This window comes from Girardinichthys multiradiatus, chromosome 7 (assembly GCF_021462225.1).
Source record: "Girardinichthys multiradiatus isolate DD_20200921_A chromosome 7, DD_fGirMul_XY1, whole genome shotgun sequence".
Classification (NCBI taxonomy): Eukaryota; Metazoa; Chordata; class Actinopteri; order Cyprinodontiformes; family Goodeidae; genus Girardinichthys; species Girardinichthys multiradiatus.
The window spans coordinates 13,713,983-13,734,638 of record NC_061800.1 but is presented as its reverse complement, the minus strand read 5'-3'; the positions used below and the strand labels follow the sequence as shown (position 1 = coordinate 13,734,638).

Sequence of the window (20,656 nt, the reverse complement as noted above, 5' to 3'; positions counted from 1 at the left end):
TCCACGCCACCCTCCAGCCCGCCACCCCAATCCCCCTTCCAGACACAACAGCCAGTGGAGCAGCATACCGCCAAGCCCACCCAACCATCGGCAGCAGCCCCAGCCCGCCAGTCCATGAGAGAGAAACATGCACCAGGCGGGGAGGCCAACTGCTCCATGCCAAGCACAACTTAATGCTCACCCTCTACCGATGATCCACATGGCCCTGTCTTTTAGTGTTTAACCCTTTCTCTCTCCTAGACATGGCAATTGACTGAGCTTTTACTATAACTAATTATATGTGCTCTCTTTCACACTCTAACCTTGAAAACTGGTTCAGAGTTTATCTGTTCTTTCTTTCTAGGTGAAACGACTAAAGGAACTACATCCATCAACATTTACTTTTCCTTCCCATAGAACGTACTCCTGGATCAGTGCTTCTTTGTTCTCTTTGTGTCTCTGCTCTGTTCTCTCAAACCCCCAGTCGGTCGTGGCAGATGGCCGCTCACACTGAGCCTGGTTCTGCTGGAGGTTTCTTCCTGTTAAAAGGGAGTTTTTCCTCTCTGCTGTCGCTACATGCATGCTTAGTATGAGGGATTGCTGCAAAGTCAACGCCAGTGACTGTCCACTGTCTCTACATGCTCATCCAGGAGGAGTGAATGCTGCAAGTCACTGACTGGATGCAATCTGCTGGGTTTCCTTTGACAGAAAAACGTTTTATCCAATTTGAATAAATAACTAAATCTGACTGCACTGTTCAATAGTTAGGATTAATTGGAATGTATGTACCTGACTGTTGTGAAGTGCCTTGAGACAACATGTGTTGTGAATTGGCGCTATATAAATAAAACTGAATTGAATTGAACAGTTCAGTGGAACTGGTAAATCCAAGAACCTCTGAAGTTGGTAGTTTCAAGGAAGAAGCTCAAAGAGAAACCACAACAAATGACAACAGCTTGACAACAGTTGGCAGCTCTTCTTATTCCCCAGCCGATGAGCCAAATGGAATGTAGGCATGCAGTCCTACTGGTTCAGCCCCGCCAACCTGCAGCTCCAAGGAAAAAAACACACAAACACAGATCCTAAACCCAGATCCCTAACACCCTCCCTCTCGTCTCTTTTCCCTCACCCAAAATATCCCCCTCAAATGTTAGGAATTTGACACAGAATAAGGCCGCAAGCCCCTTCCTTTAAACTCCTTAGAGGTCAGTAAATGTTTGATCAAAGTTAGACTTTTAATTGGCTTAGGTAATATTTTGACAACTAATGTTTAATGCAAAAGGCTTTTCCTTTTTAGCTGCACTACTAATCTGTAGAATTAGTGTTAGCATATTTTTGCTATCTTGTTTGTTCTTGTGATTCTTCTTACCACATTTGGTCATTAGGAAATAGCCCTTAGGGTGATTTTCAACGGTTACAATCCTTGATTATCCTTGATTTACTTATTGTTAATAAAATGAAATGTAAAGATAAAATATAAAATGTCCTTGCTTTTTTAAATGTAGACATTAGACAATCAGCAATTAGTTAATTAGCAAAACAAATTAACAAGTCCATAAAAAGTCAGTCTGTGGTCTGCATACTAGACCAGCTGAAAGGGTACCCAACCACATGCCGCAGCAGACAATAAGTCGACTTGTGAACAGCATGAAACGTTGATGTCAAGCTATAATTGATGCTCAGTGTCACTTGACACGTTATTCAGACAATGACATTTTTGTTGTGGTATACTCACCATTGTTGTTGGCTTTTGTTTCAATAAATCGTTTGAGATGAGGAAATCACCATTGCCCTACTTTTATGATATAATATCACTGTAGCATGAACTTTAGGTTTTCCATAAATTTCACCTGAAAGCCGAATTCCCCTACCTTTTTTGTATGTAGTGTATATATAGTTAGATAAGATACAAAAAGATTTCCACAAAAGTTTATGAAGACTGAGAATCCCCACTTTTGTGGAGTTACGCTTTGTTTTCACAAAAAGAGAAAAGGTTTCAAAGCTGCATAGAAATCCTTGTGGTGTTCTGGCTACAATATTCCTCTGAAGCAGCTTTATGGCAGGAAGCAATGATGCTGTTGTGTTTACAGCTGGGCTGAGTTTAGACCTGTGCAGGTGCATCTCAAAAATTATTTTGTCTCATTTCAGAAAGCGAAATTCATATTATATACTGTAGATTCATTACACATAAAGTGAAATATTTCAAGCCTTTATTTCTTGTGGTTTTGATGATTATGGCTTACAGGTAATGAAAACCCAAATTTCTGTCTTAGAAAATTAGATTACTGCATTAATGGAGGGATCAGCCTGTGGTTCTGCTTACTTTCAGGTCATCTGCATTGTTGGGTTTGGTGTCTTCATTTTTCTCTTGACAATATCCCATAGATTCTCAGTTTGCTGGTCACTGAACCAGCTTTTAAATGGTAAATGGTCTGAATTGATGTAGCGCTTTTCCAGTCATACTGAACCCTCAAAGCACTGTAGATTAGAGCATTCACATTCACCCAATCATACACCAATACACAGATCAGCGAGGTTTAGTGCCTTGCCAAGGGACACATCCACATGCAGGAGGAAGCTGGAATTTAACCCTTAATGTTTGAAATGCAAGATAACTACTCTTCCCACTGAGCCACAGTCGCCTCCATTTTTGGTAGCTGTGGCAGTGTGGGCAAGTCCTGCTGGAAAATGAAATCAGCATCTCTATAAAGCTTGTTATTATATGGAAGCATGAAGTGCTCTCAAATATCCTGGTAGATGGTTGTGTTGACTGTGGACTTCAAAAAACACAGTGGCACTGGTAGAGCGCGGCGCTGATGGTGTAGGGGTTAAGCGCGCGACCATGTGCAGAGGCCACTAGTGCTGAAAAAATATCTAAAAAAAACAAAACACAGTGGCACTGGTAGCTTTATTTCTAAATGAAATGCAAACTTTATTTTAATCTGAAAAGAGGACTTAGGACCACAGAGCAACAGTCCAGTCTCTGGTTCAGGAGTGGCTTGACATGAGGAATTTGTCATTTGTAACTCGGTGATTCGTCTGTGCACAGTGGCTCTTGATTCACTGATTTCAGCCTCAGTCCACGTCTTGTGAAGCTCCCCCAAATTCTTGAAAAGATTTTGCCTGACAGTCCTCTCAAGGCTGTTGTTATCCCTGCTACTTTTGCACTTTTTTCCTACCAGACTTTTTTCTTCCACTCAACCTTCTATCAATGTGCTTGGATACAGCACTCTGTGAACAACCAGCTTCCTTAGCAACTTCAATTAAGTCAGCAGTCTACCCCAAGATTGAGTAGCCTACTGACCCAGACTAAGGAACGTTTTTCCTGACTGTGATACTAAAAAGCAAGCTTTATTGTTATTTTTCTTCTTCAGCTCATGGTCTGTCCCATTGTTTTTTTTAACTGCTGTAAGTTTAGCGCCGTGCTTTGACTTGGAGTGTTGCTGTGGCTGCTGATGCACACAGCCAGAGCAGTCACAAAAATCAGCTGTATGTGGATGTCTGCAGGGAGTCCTAGCAAACCCTACCGTGACAAAAATTTCACACAGGCTTAGCAGGCAGTATAGTGGACTGAAAAATATATTTTAGGCCCAAAACTGCAAAAGCAGATCAATCGCCTTGTATGATAGAAGTGTTAGCTCTGTCCACTAACTGTGATGGGTAATATTAACTTAGGCAAGGAAAATAACTTAATATTCACAGTGTGGAAAGGATTGTAAAATAATAAAATTATGTATTTCATAAGTTGATGGACAATAAATTATTGTTTAAGAATTTATTTATTTAATGTATATATATTTATTTGATTTATATTATCTCCTTAATAAATACTAATTTTAATGACATCTATTAAATTGTGGCACTTTTTGTCTTCCATACATGGTCACAGCTATTTGGTAACACAGTCGGCATTCTGTGGGTCTGAAATTTTTCTGGGTTTTGATCAAATTTTTTTATCTCTTCAGCTTTTTCAAAACAGAAGGAGAACTGACACAGTGCTTATATAAAACATTACATAAAACAATGAATCAGTCAAACAAACAGAACATTCAGGAAAAAACTGTGGGACCCAACCCAAACACCACAAATTCTCCTGGTTTACACAGAAGTATCACGCTGTAAGATCACGCGTGGAACCTCTCTACAACAAATAACTGTGAACTTATTCAGCCAAACCCCAAAGCTGGCCATTGCTGTCTACCAGAGGTTATACAATATTATTAAGTTATATAAGTGAGCCACATAACGAGCCAATAGAAACTCTTCTCGCGCGTCACGTGGTGTCCTGCGTCTGCTCTGGCGAATTCTATATGAAATCCAAAGAAGCTTTAGCTGCTGAAGACAGTTAGCAAGCAGAGACGAGCAGAGACGAAGTTTCTCTCCGGTGGATGCTTTGTTTTAACTCGTGTTTTTCTCGGTTTTCGGTGGGAGCGATGATAATCGGAGTCCTTAACGGATAAGAATCTGGGAATATTTTGTCCGAAAGAGTTTGTTTGTGGAGTTTGGGGAGCAGTAAAGGAGCAGTCGGTGTTAGCTAATCTACGTTAGCTAGAGCTCTTAAGCTGTTTTATATAAACACAACAAGCTCGTAGACCTGTAGCTAATGTTTTTTTAATTCAAACAGATTTTTCAGGTAATCTAATCGTCGGACATGAGTTTATAACTTGCTGTCAATTAGTTTGTGCGCTTGACCGAGTGGTAGATGAGCTTTTCTCTTCAGTTAAGCTTTAAGGATCTAGTCTCGGTGTAACAAAACACCTCTGAATCAGTTTAATGTCTCATCAAAGTACGTTTTAGTTTGTAGACCGTCTCCTTTATTTTAGAGGATAGTGGTGTGTTAATAATATAGAGTGGTTGAAGAACTCATTTTCCGTGACACCCTAGCCCATATATAATTTATTATTGGGTTTTTTTTTAATGTTTTTATTTCATATAGATTGGGAAAAGCCCTAACCTTGATCCAATGGCCATAACTAGGGGTCGATCCAAGCGGTGGTCTGTTTTAAGATCAAAACTTTTAAATGACTGTCACGAACATTTAGGTACCATGATGATTTATAATGGAAGAGAACTTTGTCTGCTTTCGTCAGACCGACATTAAGTGTGTTATTATTATTATTATTATTTGAATCACTGTGAAGAGAAGATGGAGACAGGAGTTCTGCCTCACCAGGGCGACCAGCTCCTCCATCCGCTCTCCAATCCTGGAGCTGCGGGGCTCTGCCCCGAAATGTTGGAGGTGGCCGAGGAGGCTAGTCGGGCTGGTGACTTTAACCTGGCCGTAGAGATCTACAGCTCCCAGCTCGCAGACCTCCAACAGCCGGATCGGGGCTTGTGCTTGAGGAAGGGCGACTCTCTCGCCCGCGCCGGGCGGATATCAGAAGCGCTGGAAGCGTACTGCATAGCGGCCAACCTGGGCAAGCTGCGCCCGGAGGAGCTGCCCGTTCTGGTGGAAACCATCGCCCGGACGCTTCGTGGGAAAGAGCTGGGTCTACCTGTTACCTCAAACGGGCATAATAAAAGCAGCAGCAGCGGACAGGGTGGGATTCAGAATGACGGGGAGTGTGAAGAAGATGAAACCCCGGACTTGTTTTCCTGTCGCATCTGCAGATGTCTGCTACATGAGCCCGCAACGTTGGAGTGCGGGCACACTTTCTGTAAGCGATGCATAGAAAACGACTCTGTCAAAGATTGTATAAACTGTAAACAGCAGCTGAGCAAAAGCGACTGGAGAGTTAACGTTGTTATCAGTGGCCTGTTGGATAAACTGTTTGAAACTGAGAGCAAAGCCAGGAAAATGTGGATCGAGGGGGAAGTTTTGTGGAGTAAACAGAACCTGGTGGATGCTTTGGAAAGGTACAATGCAGCAGTAGATCTAGGTAAGTGGGTAACAAAAATCTTACATGTACACTTTTTATATATGTTATAAATAAAGATGTAGTGACCTACTTTATCAATGCAACTTCCTCGTGTCAACGATAGTTGGCGCCCTTGTGCTGCTTCGTTATGTGACGCACTGTCCTTCGTTACCTAAGTAGCACGCGTCTCATAATGCTTGTCAGGGCCTCATTCATATCCTATTTTCTATTTTTACTTCAGAGTACTGTGGCGGTTCCCCAATGCATCATCATGTCACGTTTTATTTGCCTAATACCATACATGACTTCCTTTTGGTTCTGAGAGGGAATAAGCATCAAACTCACTGGTCTCTTTTAGTAGGAATGTTTCACAGGCTGTTGGATAACTGCTAGAAAGTAGCTTTCACAATCTATAGATGCTGGACCTTTTGATTTAAATAACGTAGTTAACAAATTTGTGTTTTTATAGGCTTCATTTTTAGCTTTGTTGTCATTTCAGTCAGCCTTATTTGTATAGCTGCTGAGCCAAAATGCAGAATGTTCTCTTATTATATAAAGAGTGCCAGCACGCCTCAGTAACCACAGGCCTGGGTGAGGCTCACATTGCACAATTTGGATAGTCAGAGGAAGCTGAGCTAAACCCCCCATCTGGCAAAATGACCGTCTTCCAGCATTTGGTTGGCAGCCACTGTAGATATTTTCCTCTCTGTATCAACATTGATTCATGCCTTCTGCGTTTTGAGGACCTCTGGGTGACAGAAGGATGGAGTGCTTTCACAGTGTTGTCAATGCCAGCTTCTGTTTTCCCAATACAGACAGCAGGAGGCCTTCTGGCGTCTGATGTAGCATGAGTGGAACAGTGTCATAAATAAAAATGCAGATCGTACCTAACGTGTGCCAGTAAAACGGTAATTATTTCTACTGCAGCAAAAACAATAATCTGACATTAATTTCTACTGTCTGAAGTCACCGAGGTGGTAAAAAGCTCCACGGTGGCAGGGCTTCGGGGGTGGATGAGATCCGCCCTGAGTACCTCAAATCTCTGGATGTTGTTGGGCTGTCATGGTTGACACGCCTCTTCAACATTGCGTGGCGGTCGGGGACAGTGCCTCTGGACTGGCAGACTGGGGTGGTGGTCCCCGGAGGGTGTGTTCCAACTACAGGGGGATCACACTCCTCAGCCTCCCTGGTAAGGCCTACGCCAGGGTATTGGAGAGGAGAGTCCGGCCGATAGTCGAACCTCGGCTTCAGGAGGAGCAGTGTGGTTTTCGTCCCAGCCGTGGAACACTGGACCAGCTCTATACCCTCTACAGGGTGCTCGAGGGTTCATGGGAGTTTGCCCAACCGGTCCACATGTGTTTGTAGACCTGGAGAAAGCATTCGACTGTGTCCATCGTGATGTCCTGTGGGGGGTGCTCCGGGAGTATGGAATCGGGGGCCCTTTATTAGGGGCCATCCGGTCCCTGTACGAGCGGAGCAGGAGTTTGGTCTGCATTGCCGGCACTAAGTCGGATCTGTTCCCGGTGCATGTTGGACTCCGGCAGGGCTGCCCTTTGTCACCGGTCCTGTTCATAACTTTTATGGACAGGATTTCTAGATGCAGCCAAGGCCCGGAGGGGGTCTGGTTTGGGGACCAGAGGATTTTGTCTCTTCTTTTTGCAGATGACGTGGTCCTGCTGGCCTCCTCTAGCCAAGACCTACAGCATGCACTGGGGCGGTTCGCAGCCGAGTGTGAAGCGGCTGGGATGAAGATCAGCCCCTCTAAGTCCGAGGCCATGGTACTTGACCGGAAAAGGGTGGCTTGTCCTCTTCAGGTTGGAGGGGAGTTCCTGCCTCAAGTGGAGGAGTTTAAGTATCTCGGGGTCTTGTTCACGAGTGAGGGAAAAATGGAGCGGGAGATTGACAGACGGATCGGTGCGGCTGCCACAGTAATGGGGGCACTGTGCCGGTCCGTTGTGGCGAAGAGAGAACTGAGCCGAACAGCAAAGCTCTCAATTTACCGGTCGGTCTACGTTCCTACCCTCACCTATGGCCATGAACTTTGGGTCATGACCGAAAGAACGAGATCCTGGATACAAGCGGCTGAAATGAGCTTCCTCCGTAGGGTGGCTGGGCACTCCCTTAGAGATAGGGTGAGGAGCTCGGCCATCCGGGAGGGGCTCGGAGTAGAGCCGCTGCTTCTCCACATCGAGAGGAACCAGTTGAGGTGGCTCGGGCATCTATACCGAATGCCTCCTGGACGCCTTCCTCGGGAAGTGTTCCAGGCACGTCCCACCGGGAGGAGGCCCAAGGGACGGCCCAGGACATGCTGGAGGGACTATGTCTCTCAGCTGGCCTGGGAACGCCTTGTGCTCCCCCCGGAGGAGCTGGAGGAGGTGTCTGGGGAGAGGGACGTCTGGGCGTCTGCTGAGTCTGCTGCCCCCATGACCCGGTCCCGGATAAGCGAAAGACGACGAGTATGAGTAATTTTTACAGTTAGAATGTTTTGTATGACATTAATTTCTCGTTATTTTGATTCAGATACAGTAACGTCAGCTAAAATACAGAATAAACACCTGCTAAACTTAGTGGTAGTATTTTTGTAAAAGATCCTATAGTGCTGGATTTCATACTTTTTTGCCTTTCTACTCTTTAGAGTAACACAAGTAGGACAAGTTGCAGATTGATTATCTTTTCATTGTCATGCTTTTCCTGCCCTTCTCTGAATAATGCCTGACCTGTCCCTGCTCCAGTGAGTCAGCTGTTTGTAGTCTAAGACTTCAGCGCTCTGATAATGATGGTGTAATTTTATTCCAAACATTGCTATGATATAAAAACGCTTGGGATTTTGTCTTGACTCTGGGTAACATAAGTTCTATTATAATTTTGTCCATGGAAAGGGACCTTAGTGCAAACAGGAAAGAGACTTCCTCCCGAAGAAGGAAGTTATAATGTTATTTACTCTGAGACACAGATAAGGATTTATCACTTGGAAAAAACTCCTTTGGTTAGCGTTCATAGAAAGACTTTATGGCAATGTGGGATTTGTTTTCAGAAGTGTAGTCCCTTCTGTCGGTGCTGTTGTTATCGCATTGTCATCTGTGTGTGTTGGTTAAAACAATCTACCTGAGTGGACGGTGCGGCCGCTGTTATGTTTACAATCTGTGGTTTTGTTGCAGGACATGTTGTTTTCCAGTCAGACCAGTGCAAGAATCTAAGCAGTTTTCTTTATTTGTCCTTAAAAAAAAAAAAGCACATGGATTTTGAGTAAATAATGTTAAACCGCTGTACATTTATCTAAGATTATCATACAAGGAGAACATATCTACGGTCTAACGAGCAGCATAAAATGAACTTGCATGTCAGCAGGGTAATGTATGCTTTTTTTTTTTCTTTTTCCCCTACCCACGAACTTTACTCCACCACCGTATGTTTCAACTGTACTTTAGTCTATGCATGTAATGTGCCATCTGATAATATAAGCTAACACTAAACAGGTCATAATTGTAATACTATATATTCTACACTGAGTGGCTCTTGACTGTTTGTCTAGGTTACGCTAGAGTCCGTGATCCGTGGCATTACTGCCCATCTCTGATGTCCGCCATCTTATGTTAGCCTTGGCTGTTAGAAAGTGATCAGTTGAAGCTTAAAATTGCAGCTAATTGAGCATCCTGACGGTGATGATGTAGACATTTTCTTCTCCGTATCAATATTGATTCATGCCTTCTGTCTCTTTTGGGCGACAGAAGGAAGGTGTGCTTTCAGTGTTGTCACTACAAGCCTATGTTTCCCCGTTACATACAGCAGGAGACCTTCTGCTGTCTGATATAGCACGAGTAAAACAGTGTCATTAATATAAACTCACATCTTACCCAAGCTCTCTTTATAGGCTATTGATGCTTGTTCTATACTTCCTATTATTTGTGAGGTAGCAAAACAGCTCTACGCTAGGCTAAGATATTGAAAAAGCAACATATTATCACTTTTTCATAATTTTACTGGTTATATAATTTCGTATTTACTTGTAAGGAGGAAGAACATTAGCATTATAAGTTTATTTATATTGTTTGCAGTCAGTGGATAGGAACAAAAGGGTGTATTGAAGAGTTTCCTGTAAGTCAGATTTTTATCAAAAGATTAGTGCAGTTTAGATGTCTTCAATTCTGTTTTCTGTCTTTTACCAAATGTCCTTACCCACAATGAAAGGAGTCCAACATGGGCTGAAAGGTCACTTAGATGAGGAAGCCATTACTCCAAAAGCAACGAACAATGCAGATTACAGCTGATGAATGAACTCTGTGGCAAAGGCCCTAATTCGTTGGAGACATGTCCTGAAGTCTAATGTAACTAAAATCAAAGTGTGAGAACATCATAACTACTGTACAGTACAGAGGTGGCAACATGGTGTTATAGGGGTTTTGCTGCAGGAGGGACTGGTGCACCTAACGTAATGGATGGTTTCATGAGGAAAGAACATGATGAGGAAATATTGAAGCAACATCTTGAGACATCAGACAGGAAGCTAAAAGCTAGGCACACCAGTAAATTGGTTATAAAATGACCAATTAGGGACAACAAAGTCAATGTTTAGGAGAGGCCATCAGAAAAGCTCTGATCTCAGTCCCAAACAAACCTGACTCAGTCACACAAGTTCTGGCAGGAGGAATGGGTCGAAATTCCAGCAAACTATTGTGAGAAGCGTGTGGAAGGATACCTAAATATGTGACCCAAGTCACACATTTTAAAAGACAATTAAATTAAACTAATACTGAGAAGTATGTGAACTTCTGACTTTGGAGAAAATAGTAAAGAGTTCACTTAAATGGTCCTCCATTCATTTGGCATTTATCAAATAAAAATAATTTTGGTAATCCTTACAGACCTAAAATGGGAAAAGTTCAATGTCACGTCAGAGGAGTCATGGCTAGATGTCTTTTTTTTTTATCTACACTGATATGTAGAAATCTGGCTTCAATTGTATACAGTAATGTCAACAAGTGGAAGAGCAATCAGCAAGTATCCTTCAGAGATTATTTATTGGTCCAAAATATGTGTGCCGCCTTGTATTTGGGACACGTGAATTCTTCTGTCTGTGCACACAACCTCATTGAGCGGAGTCACTAAAGGTCGAGCTAGTTGTTCACCAGCTGTTTAGGTTTTAGAAGCACCTGTCAGTCGTGTGTGTGTGTGTGTGTGTGTGTGTGTTCCTGTCTTGGCATCACAGTGAGAACCATTTTCCCGATTTCACCATCAAATTGAGGACCGTTTGTACCAAAGTGAGGACATTTTGCTGGTCCTCACGACCTATTTTGTTAACGGTTAGGTTTAGGACTAAGATGTGAATTGAGTTTAGGTTAAGGTTAGGTTTAGGCATGCACTGGTAATGGTTAGGTTTAGGGTTATTGTCAGGGCTAGGGCATAGAAAGGGTTGAAAATGACTGAAAATCAATGGAAGTCAATGGGAGTCAACACACGGTCCTCACTGCATATAGCAAAACAAGAGTGTGTGTGTGTCTGAGCACAGATTTAGTCTTGTTGAAAGCACAAGAATGTGTTTTGTTTGTTGAAACTGGCCCTACATGTTTGTTTTATTAGTTAGGTCCCAGTTTAATTTAGCTGTGTTTCGTCCTACATAATATGTAGTTGATCAGCTACGTATTATTATGCCTGATCCGTTGTGGATCTAGTTGATTACTTGCAGCATCTCAGTTGGTTTGTCACATAACCCAGTTATTTTCTTGTACTCTGCAGGTATTTCATTTGAATGAGGCCAAATGTTATGTAGTTTGACACAGAAGTTATAATGTTCAGTACAAAATGTCTCAAGCTGGTGACGTTCCACTTTGTTGCGTTACTGCCTCACTTGTCTGATCTAGAAAAAAGGTTTATCCCACAGAGGACTGTCTGACCTGGCTCTGTGGTGTGTCTCTGTGTCTACAGTGCCCTCTTCAGGCAGCTTACTATGTCAACGTGCTGAGCTGCACATGGAGATGAGGAACTTCAGCCAGGCTGTGCAGGATGCCAACAGTCTCTGCAGGTTAAAACCTCTCTGGACAAAGGTGAGTCTCCCTTTTGTAACTGATGTAGACGACACCACCAGTTAGTGGCAGATGAGATATCAAAGCAGAAAAATACATTTTTTTCAGTAGCGATGTTATAAATACTTTCAGGTTTACTTCTTCTAATAGCAATGCTCAGAAAAGCAGGGTCCCTGTAGCATTATGAAAATTCTGGAATAGTAGGGAATTTAATGTTGTCATTTTCCAGGTCTGCATAAGAATGGAAAATGACATTTGAGTTTGGCAAGAAGTTTGTGTTTTCTGACTTTGATTTCCTATTTATTCCTTTCAATAAAAGATTAGGATTTATGAAAAAAACAAAGGGATTTTTACATTGTTTTATTCACTTTTAGCTGACGATCTTTTATCTTGTGACATCACGACATGAGTTGTAGTCCACCTCATTGGTTGATCTCGTTTTTAGATTCTTGGCAGATAAATACATCCGTTGTCGGCAACCTCAGTAACACTGGAGAAGAACCCAAAGTTCAAAACTCCACACATAAATTTTTGGATTGATTGTGGCAAACTTTTACAGAACACATGAAAGCAGTGGTGTTAGTTAATATTTGTTGGGATAAAAGACATACAGCTGGTTGCTAATGGGCATTTTTAGAGAAGGTGGTGGGAATGCAGCGTTGCAGTTACTTCATTTTTCTTGTTTATTCCAGGCTCACTGTCTGAAAGCCACAGCACTGAGTAAAGCTGACCGAAACGATGAGGCCCTGCAAGAGTACTTCCTGTGTTTGGCGCTGAATCCGGACTGGACCAAAGTGAAGCTGGAAGCTCAGAAGGTAGGACAAATGTTGATAGACATTAATGTCATCAGTTATTGACCCCAAGCAAAGTAGAGACCAGTTAACTAATCACTGTTTGCCTCATCTTATCCATCTCTGCAGGATGAGATGAATCAAGTTGCTTTGGTTTGTTACATGTTTCAGGTGCTTAGTGAGGTGTTTTCCTCCGTGTTCGAGAATGAGGACATGTCCACGCCTCTTCATCCCCTCCAGGGAGGGTTTGCTAATCGTCTGATCAAACCCCCCGCCTTGCTGCAGACCCTGAGGCCGCTGACACAGAAACCAGGCTGCTCCTCACAGGTTAATGCACACAAACACACACAGCGTCCACCATCACAGGTTAAAGAGTACGGCATAGAATTGACCTATTTTCTAATCTGTTCTGGAGACATCAGTCTAAGTCAGATGTGAGACACTTATCTGTGTGCTAATTTAGACACTGAGATAAAAAGAACTAATAGTCAGGCTACTCCAGGAACTGTTGCCTTACCGTTTGTGCTGAAGATCACTGTTTCAAAACACCCATGCCTTTTAATTACAGCTGCAGCTTATTTTAAGATTTTGTACATTTATGTTTTGGTTTGTTTTTCAGTATGATTAATGCCACGTGCTGTAAAGACAACCCTCCTTGTAATAATCCACTCAAACACGCTCAGCAGCTTCTCATTCTGCTATTTGCAGGACTCAGAGTTCAGCGTAGCAAAGAGCACTCCTGTGGGCGGATCATCTTCCGAGCTCTGTCCCATGTCTCCTGCTAAATCAGACCAGGTTGCAGGGGAAGGCAGCTCCAAAAGTCTGACTGAGGTTTTAGCTTCATTGCCAGCGCCCCATGGTGGGCTTAAGAGGAAGCACAGCAGCGATGGGGCTTCATCACCTTTCAACCCACCATCCAAACATTCCAGACCTGGTAGGAGAATCAGTTTTATCAAGTATTCTTAGTTAATTAGATTGAATATGCACTAGTAATGAGACAGAGACTGAATATGTTACCTCGGGTAGTGTTCCTGAGCAGCCAGTCTGCCATCCTATCAGTATGAGATGTAACTGAACAGTCTTTACCAGGTGTTGGTTTGTCCCGTTGTGACCTGATGCAAAATGTTTGCTTTTACCTTTTAAGCCATGAGCAAGACGCACTTCCTGCTAACAGTTTCATTACATGGAAAGCCTTTTATTTAAAATGTTAAATCTGGGTTTAAAACAAAAGCTTCGCTTACATCTTTTAAATTTCTTTAGAGGCAGAAAAGCAGTGGTGGACAAAGCTAACCAAAAAGTTAGCTTTGCTAACTCGTATTAATTTGTGAAAGAACTAATGCTAACTGCTAAGTAAAACAAAAAAAAAACCAACATAGATAATGTAGGAGGCTCCTCTTGTGGCTTCTTACTGCACTTGTTGAATTTTTAGATGAACGGTTTTATTTTGCAACTTTTTAATGTACAGTAACGTGTTTAGTTTTGTTGGATCCAGCTGTTAAACTTATAATATAAATGCAGACAAAGTGGAGAAAACACGCTATAGGGTCTTGTACTTAACCGATACAATGCTGTCAAATGCTGCTGCACATGTCCTGTTCTACAGTCTGCTAAAACACCAGGGGACGTAATGATTCTTTGTTATTCAGATGATGTGAACACAGTTCAGATGGCTTCAGGTCGTGAAGGGAGAGTGGTTCCTGCTCATTTACTGGACAGTGGAGACCTGGAGTGCTCCCTCTGCATGAGGTGAATACACACAGGTTATGTTTCAGCACCTACTGCAAATTCAACTTATACAACAATGAGATGCAAATATTCTGTAGCTTCACTTGTGTAAGGGTGGGGGACGATATTTGATTAAAAGTAACCAGCATTTTCCTTCAGATTGTTCTATGAGCCTGTGGCTACTCCCTGTGGTCACACCTTCTGCCTCAGATGTCTGGAACGCTGTTTGGACCACAACCCTAACTGCCCTCTGTGCAAGGAGAATCTATCTGAGGTACGCACCCATACCTATACTGGAAATGGATAAACAGAAAACATCATTTATCAATATGAGTTGGTGTTCAAGCAATGGCTCTATGCAATCCTGTCTTTCTTTCATTCACTCACTCACTCAATAAATATTATATTTAAATCCAACCTGCTGTACAAACATCTGCCATAAAGTTATAGCGAATCTCAGCAGTTTGTATTTTCAAATTAATGTAAAGCATTCGGAACTCTGGAAAAGACTTGAATTTCTTTTTCAATAAAACTTTATTGTAGTCTTGTTAGAGAAGCAAATGCAGTCTAAAATAGTGGTCTTGGTATTAATGGAATAGCATGCTTTCTGTATTTTGTTACAGTATCTTGCTACCAGAGGTTACAATAAGACCTTTCTGATGGAGGCGGTCCTGCAGCGTTACCTTGGAGACGAACTGGCAGAGCGGAAGAAAATCCATGAAGAGGAAATGAAGGAGCTGTCAAAGTTAGTTTTACACAAATCCCAAACATATTAAAGCATTCGAGGTTCAATGTATGTCTTCAATTTGAGAACCATGCTTTGGCGAGAGAACAGTTCAATGCTGATCTTTCTGATGAAATCTGTGTGTTGATCCAAACATTGTGTGTCTGGCATCCACAGCACATACATGCTATTTCTTGTGTCATTATAAACAAAGTCACTGAATTTCCACTTGGTAAACGGTATACTTTCTTACACGAATGATGGGAAAAAGAATAGTAGAAACTAGATGCCTTTTTTGTTTGTTTATACAAGGTAATTGAGCTACCTAAAAGTTTTCAACTGGAATTTCATTGTGGTTTAACTGTATATTTTTAAATGACATAGTGTTGCTTTTCTACAACTCCTTATGATTTTCAGTTTGTCAAATGGGCTGTTTTTAAGCATTTTAAAACCCCTGGAACCCTTACAAATGGAATATTAACCTCTTCCCTCTGTGTTTTGTAGTTTGAACCAGGAAGTGCCCATCTTCGTGTGCACAATGGCCTTCCCCACCATCCCTTGCCCACTTCACGTATTTGAGCCACGCTACCGCCTCATGATTCGCCGCTGCATGGAGACGGGTACCAAACAGTTTGGCATGTGCATAGCAGACGAGCTCAAAGGCTTTGCTGACTACGGCTGCATGCTGCAGGTGAGAGCACAGAAAATTCATCTTACTGGTTTTATTCCTTTGCAGCTCATCTCATCGTATTTCACCCAAAGCAGACGTGATAGGTTTACGCTGTAAATTATTTTGCAGGTGCGAGATGTAAAGTTCTTTCCCGATGGCCGTTCCGTGGTCGATACCATCGGTGTTTCACGGTTCAAGGTCCTTAGCCATGGACAGAGAGACGGCTACAACACTTGCAAGATAGAGTACCTGGAGGACGGGAAGGTGAGCTGAGAGCATGGCTGTGGGAATCTGCTGTCTGAGGACATTTGGATAATTTCTAGAATAGTTTTGATCTCAATACTTAAATCTCACATAAAGCAGGGTTTTCTTCGCTTTTTAGAAGTATAGAAAATAAATCTAAACAATCTAATAAGTCTCTTCAGGTGATGTGTAGATTAGTATATATTTAAATAAGTACATTTACCTAACGTGCAAGTTTTTCAATCAGTAATTGTCCAAGTAATGTTTCTTCTGTTGTTATAATCCTCAAAATAAAATCTCTCTTGATAATCAGGTTGAAGGGGAGGAGCTGGCGGAGGTCCTGAAGCTGCATGACTCTGTGTATGAGCAGGCCAACAACTGGTTCAGATCACTGAAGGACAACATGAAGAATCAGATACTCAGCCACTTTGGCCATCTTCCCAGCAAAGATCCAGACCCACAGGTTGGAAAATCTTCTCTTTATACGTTGTTTTTAAGATCCCAGTCATACAAATCCTCTGGTAGAGATGAGACACACTCACAAGATATCACAGGTTTATAAAATGTCTTGTAAATTATTCATGCTCGTTCGACATATTGAATGATTTCAGTAACTATCACTATATAGTTTCAAATTAGCAATAGCTGCTGTTTCAACACAAACTTCCCCTAAGCATTGTGGGACATTTTAGATTACAAGTAAACAAGTGCAAATCACACGGCACTATGTGGCACAACTGCAAACCAACCAAGATGTTGCCATGCACCTAAACTGACAAGTTTACAGCAAGGAGGACATTACTTATGCCCATACATTTTTACGCTTCTTGAGAATTCAGACATTTAATGGTACATATGATTCTTTTTGTTCCCCTGCAGGCCAGTCCTGAAGGTCCAGCCTGGTGCTGGTGGCTGCTCGCTGTCCTTCCACTGGAGAATCGAGCCCAGCTCACCATCCTATCCATGACCTCCCTCAAGGACCGCCTCATCGCCATTCGAAGGGTCCTCATCTTTGTCACTCGAAAGAGGCCACGGTGATTCGACCTGGCCACCTTTTGACCTGCTCAGACGTCTATGCAGTTCAGAAGTCTGATCTGTTCATGCTGTCTGAGTCATTCACTAATTTATACTCGTTTACTCCTTTAGTCCTGTGTCAGTTCACTCTGAGATGTTCATGAACTCATTCCTGTGGCATGTAGCCCTTCAGAGCACATCTTTCTGCTGATGGCATCAGGTTGGTCGGGCTGTCAGAGTGACGGCACTCCTGTCCAAGCACCCACCTCTGACTGAGTAGCTTCTCACTGCTGGGATTCACTTTATGTAAATGAAAACACACAGATTTTCCGTATGACTTTGTAGGGATGTGCTGGACTTTTTAACTATGAAGGAACAAAAACCTGTGCTTACAGAAACATCAAGAGCAAAGCTGCTTCAGAATGAACAACTATATTCTGCACACACTAATCAGTATTTACGAGAAGTGGAACAGAAATCTGCACAAAACAATGTGCAAAAACAGAAGCTTTTGCATGATGACAACATATAATGAATGTACTGGATGTCTGCCCCCACCCATCCCCTGCCTTACTGCCTTTATAAAATATATTTAATTAATTACCTTGTAGGAGAGCTAGTAACTGCGTCTTACTTTAAGTATTCCTGACTGAGCCAAAACAGGCCTATTGGCTGGTATGTACCTCAGACTGTCTGAAAGAAAATCCCAACTTTCACCACTGGAGATGCACCGATCCAGATTTTGTGGCCAATCTCAAGTTTTGGTAAAGCTTATGATACGTATTTTACAGATTCTGGTTTCTTTAATTATTCTCTGTGTGTATATTCTAGAGAATGTAGAACCTTATCTTGAATGAGCTTTCCAAAATGCTGCCAACATTTCCAAATCCAGCAAGTTTTGTGACAAAGGTCAAAAGCTCTCGAGGATAAAACAGCTTTCCTGATCTCTGTTCAGCCTTCCTGGTACGTCCTGAAAGTCCTACTCTCTCGCAGGCTGAATGAACCAAGGGGAAGTCTCAATATGTTCTAGAAAATTTTGTTCAATTTTGAAAAGCTTCTGACATCTCCGACTGTATTTTTTGAAAACCTTATTGATCCAGAAAATGGCTAACTTTGAGAGACTTCTTTCCTCAATAACAGCGTCCACAACAAAGAGTGTCAGCGATGGCGCTACCTGAACAGGTAGGGCTTCGGTATGGTGCACTCACGGTTTGGAAAAAGAATCGATTTTTGAGTTTCTAACCAGCCGGTTGTCTGCCAGGACTAATAAAGATGATCTTTCCGATTCCAATCACCAGACCATTTCTTGGTGCATCTCCAGTCATGACGGTTTTTCGGGCGACATTTTCATTCAGCTCATGTTAAAGTATAAACCACAGACTACAGTGTGCAAACAAGTGTTTGTTCCTAGTTTGGACACATTAGGAATTAGCATTACCTGCACAAACTCTAGTTGCAGTGAGGAAGAGACTGATAGAAAACCATCCAGATGTTGCTGATCTGAAACATTGTGTCCTATTGTAGCATATCTCTGGGACAAAACACATGTAGTTTTAGAGGTTGTAAGCATACTCCTCTGTTTCTCTCTACTATGCCGTAGCTGTATGTGAATGTGTATAATTTGGGTGATTTATATGTATATCAATGTAATTTGGAGGCCTTTTTAATGTTTTATTCAAGGAACAATTTCATCGTCTCTTTCACTGTCCTGTTTTAACATGCACACAATAATAATGCAATTCCCACGCTGTGGGGTTTCCTTACAAACAATAAGTTGTATTCATATTTCAGTAGCCTTGAAGACTGATGTTTTTTGGTTTTCTTTCTTTAAATAGTTTTATATTTGCATTGTTTATTTTTCCTTTACTGGTGTTTGTTTGTTTCTACAGCTTTTTAATAAAAATCTTGTCACACATAGCCCCATTCATACCTTTAAAAAGTTTTATTTTAGTTTACGTTTGCCCGAAATGCATCTATTATTTATTTAATTTGAAGAAACAAAAGACAATTCTGATTTTTTTTTTTTTTTCCCCCATTTGTGCAATTTAATAAAATAAAGAACCTGAGCATTAATGGTGAAAAAAAAAAGCATAAATATTCAGTCTAAATTAAAGCTACTGCAATTTTAACCAAAAATACAGGGAAAAAGAAAACATGTCAGCGCCTTCAGTTTAACTGATTTTGCTGGCAAAATATCAATTGCTGGAAAAAAAAAAAAAAAGCCTCTACATGCAATAATGGGTCAAGTTAAATTTGTCTGGATTTAGCCAATCCCAACATCCTGCAGGGAGGATTTAGTTAAATGACATTTTGAATAAATGGTACCATGTGGTCTTTTTAAAGTAACATTCATGAGCTGGCCCCAGTTTTATTTGCAAGCAGGAAATACTATTGGGGTTTGTGCCAACAGTCTGAAGATCTTCCACTACTAAGAAATTAGCACTAACATATTTACTTTGCAAGGAAAATAGAAACAAGAGGAGGGTTCCTGACTCGTGAGCAATAAGGTCTTAACTAATCAAAATGCTTGTGTTTCGAATAATAAAAACTTAACTTACTGAACTCGTTTACAGGAAAATTCCAGTGTGGGTTTAAGTAGAGAACAAGCAGTAGGGAGAAGATCAATATTTTGTTCCTAAACTGGAATTTCTTACAAACTGCAGTAGCTCAACAGTGGCATATTCTAAAGCTGATCCAGTTCATAGGACAGCCAAGATAATTGCATTATTAGTGAGCATATGAATGCATTATTTCACTATTGAGACTCCTGCAGTTTTCACAGACTGCTGCGATTCCCTGGTATATTTGTAAAGGGAGGTCTTGAACCTATTTTTTTATTGCAAATAAAAAAGTCCATTAAATCCTGTCTGTTTTGTCATTCTGTCTAATTTTGTTAAAAAGGGGGTGGATTAACATTTTAGTGCTTGGAAGATTCCAGGAAAGTAAATTGATGTTTTGGGATTTTATTAACAGCAGTGAAACTTTGATGGTTGAGTGTTTGTTTTCAGCTGTTTTGGCCAGATCTTAACAAGGGTGGGGCCACATGTCACTCCAACAATCTGACTGGCCGTCTCCCAAGGGCCACAGCAATTCTTGACAGCCATATCTAAAGTGTCTAAACTGGTGTTTAAGCGAGTAAATATCAGATCAGAGTGTATGCAGCCCAGAAGGCTCTCAGATTTTCATAGTGGCCCACTGTCTCGTGGGTTCAACTTTTGCAATGAATATTAGCATGTTGAGATGATTAGACGGCACAGGATAACATGAATAAAAGTGATTTATTTTACTTGATTTTATTTCATTCTTTATCTGTAAAAAAGGTCCTAGGCAAGATGTAAATTAGGATAGGACAGGTTCCAACAATCAAAACACGCCCGGAGTATGTTGGTGGGTTGGTGCCTATCTCCGGGAGTCTTTGTATTAGAGGGAGGGTGAACCCTGGACAGGTCACCAGGCTATCACAGACCAACAGAGACACACAGGAAAAACAGCCAGGCACGCACACACACACACACACACACACACACCCACACTCATACCTAAGGACAATGTAAAGAGACCAATGCAGGTATTTGGACTGTGGAAGGAAGCCGGAGTTTGAACTTCTGACTCACAATCCATCTAATAACCCC

The 20,656-nt window shown here is 41.7% G+C and overlaps 1 protein-coding gene across 1 annotated transcript; it reads left to right on the top strand.

Moving 5' to 3' along the window:
* Positions 1-4,310: 4,310 nt before the first annotated feature.
* Positions 4,311-18,941, top strand: lonrf2 (LON peptidase N-terminal domain and ring finger 2). Its single transcript, XM_047370049.1, has 12 exons — positions 4,311-5,858; positions 11,760-11,878; positions 12,550-12,672; positions 12,820-12,975; positions 13,357-13,582; positions 14,295-14,394; positions 14,533-14,647; positions 14,997-15,118; positions 15,602-15,788; positions 15,897-16,031; positions 16,324-16,473; positions 16,890-18,941. The coding sequence occupies exons 1-12, from the start codon at positions 5,126-5,128 to the stop codon at positions 17,046-17,048; spliced, it is 2,325 nt and encodes a 774-aa protein (XP_047226005.1). The 5' UTR covers positions 4,311-5,125; the 3' UTR covers positions 17,049-18,941.
* The last annotated feature ends 1,715 nt before the right edge of the window (positions 18,942-20,656 follow it).

Coding starts and splice junctions, on each gene's coding strand:
- lonrf2 (XM_047370049.1), top strand. CDS start 5,126: ATGGAGACAGGAGTTCTGCCTCACCAGGGCGACCAGCTCCTCCATCCG. Junction 12,976..13,356: donor AACCAGGCTGCTCCTCACAG/GTTAATGCACAC, acceptor TGCTATTTGCAG/GACTCAGAGTTCAGCGTAGC. Junction 15,789..15,896: donor ACTACGGCTGCATGCTGCAG/GTGAGAGCACAG, acceptor ATTATTTTGCAG/GTGCGAGATGTAAAGTTCTT.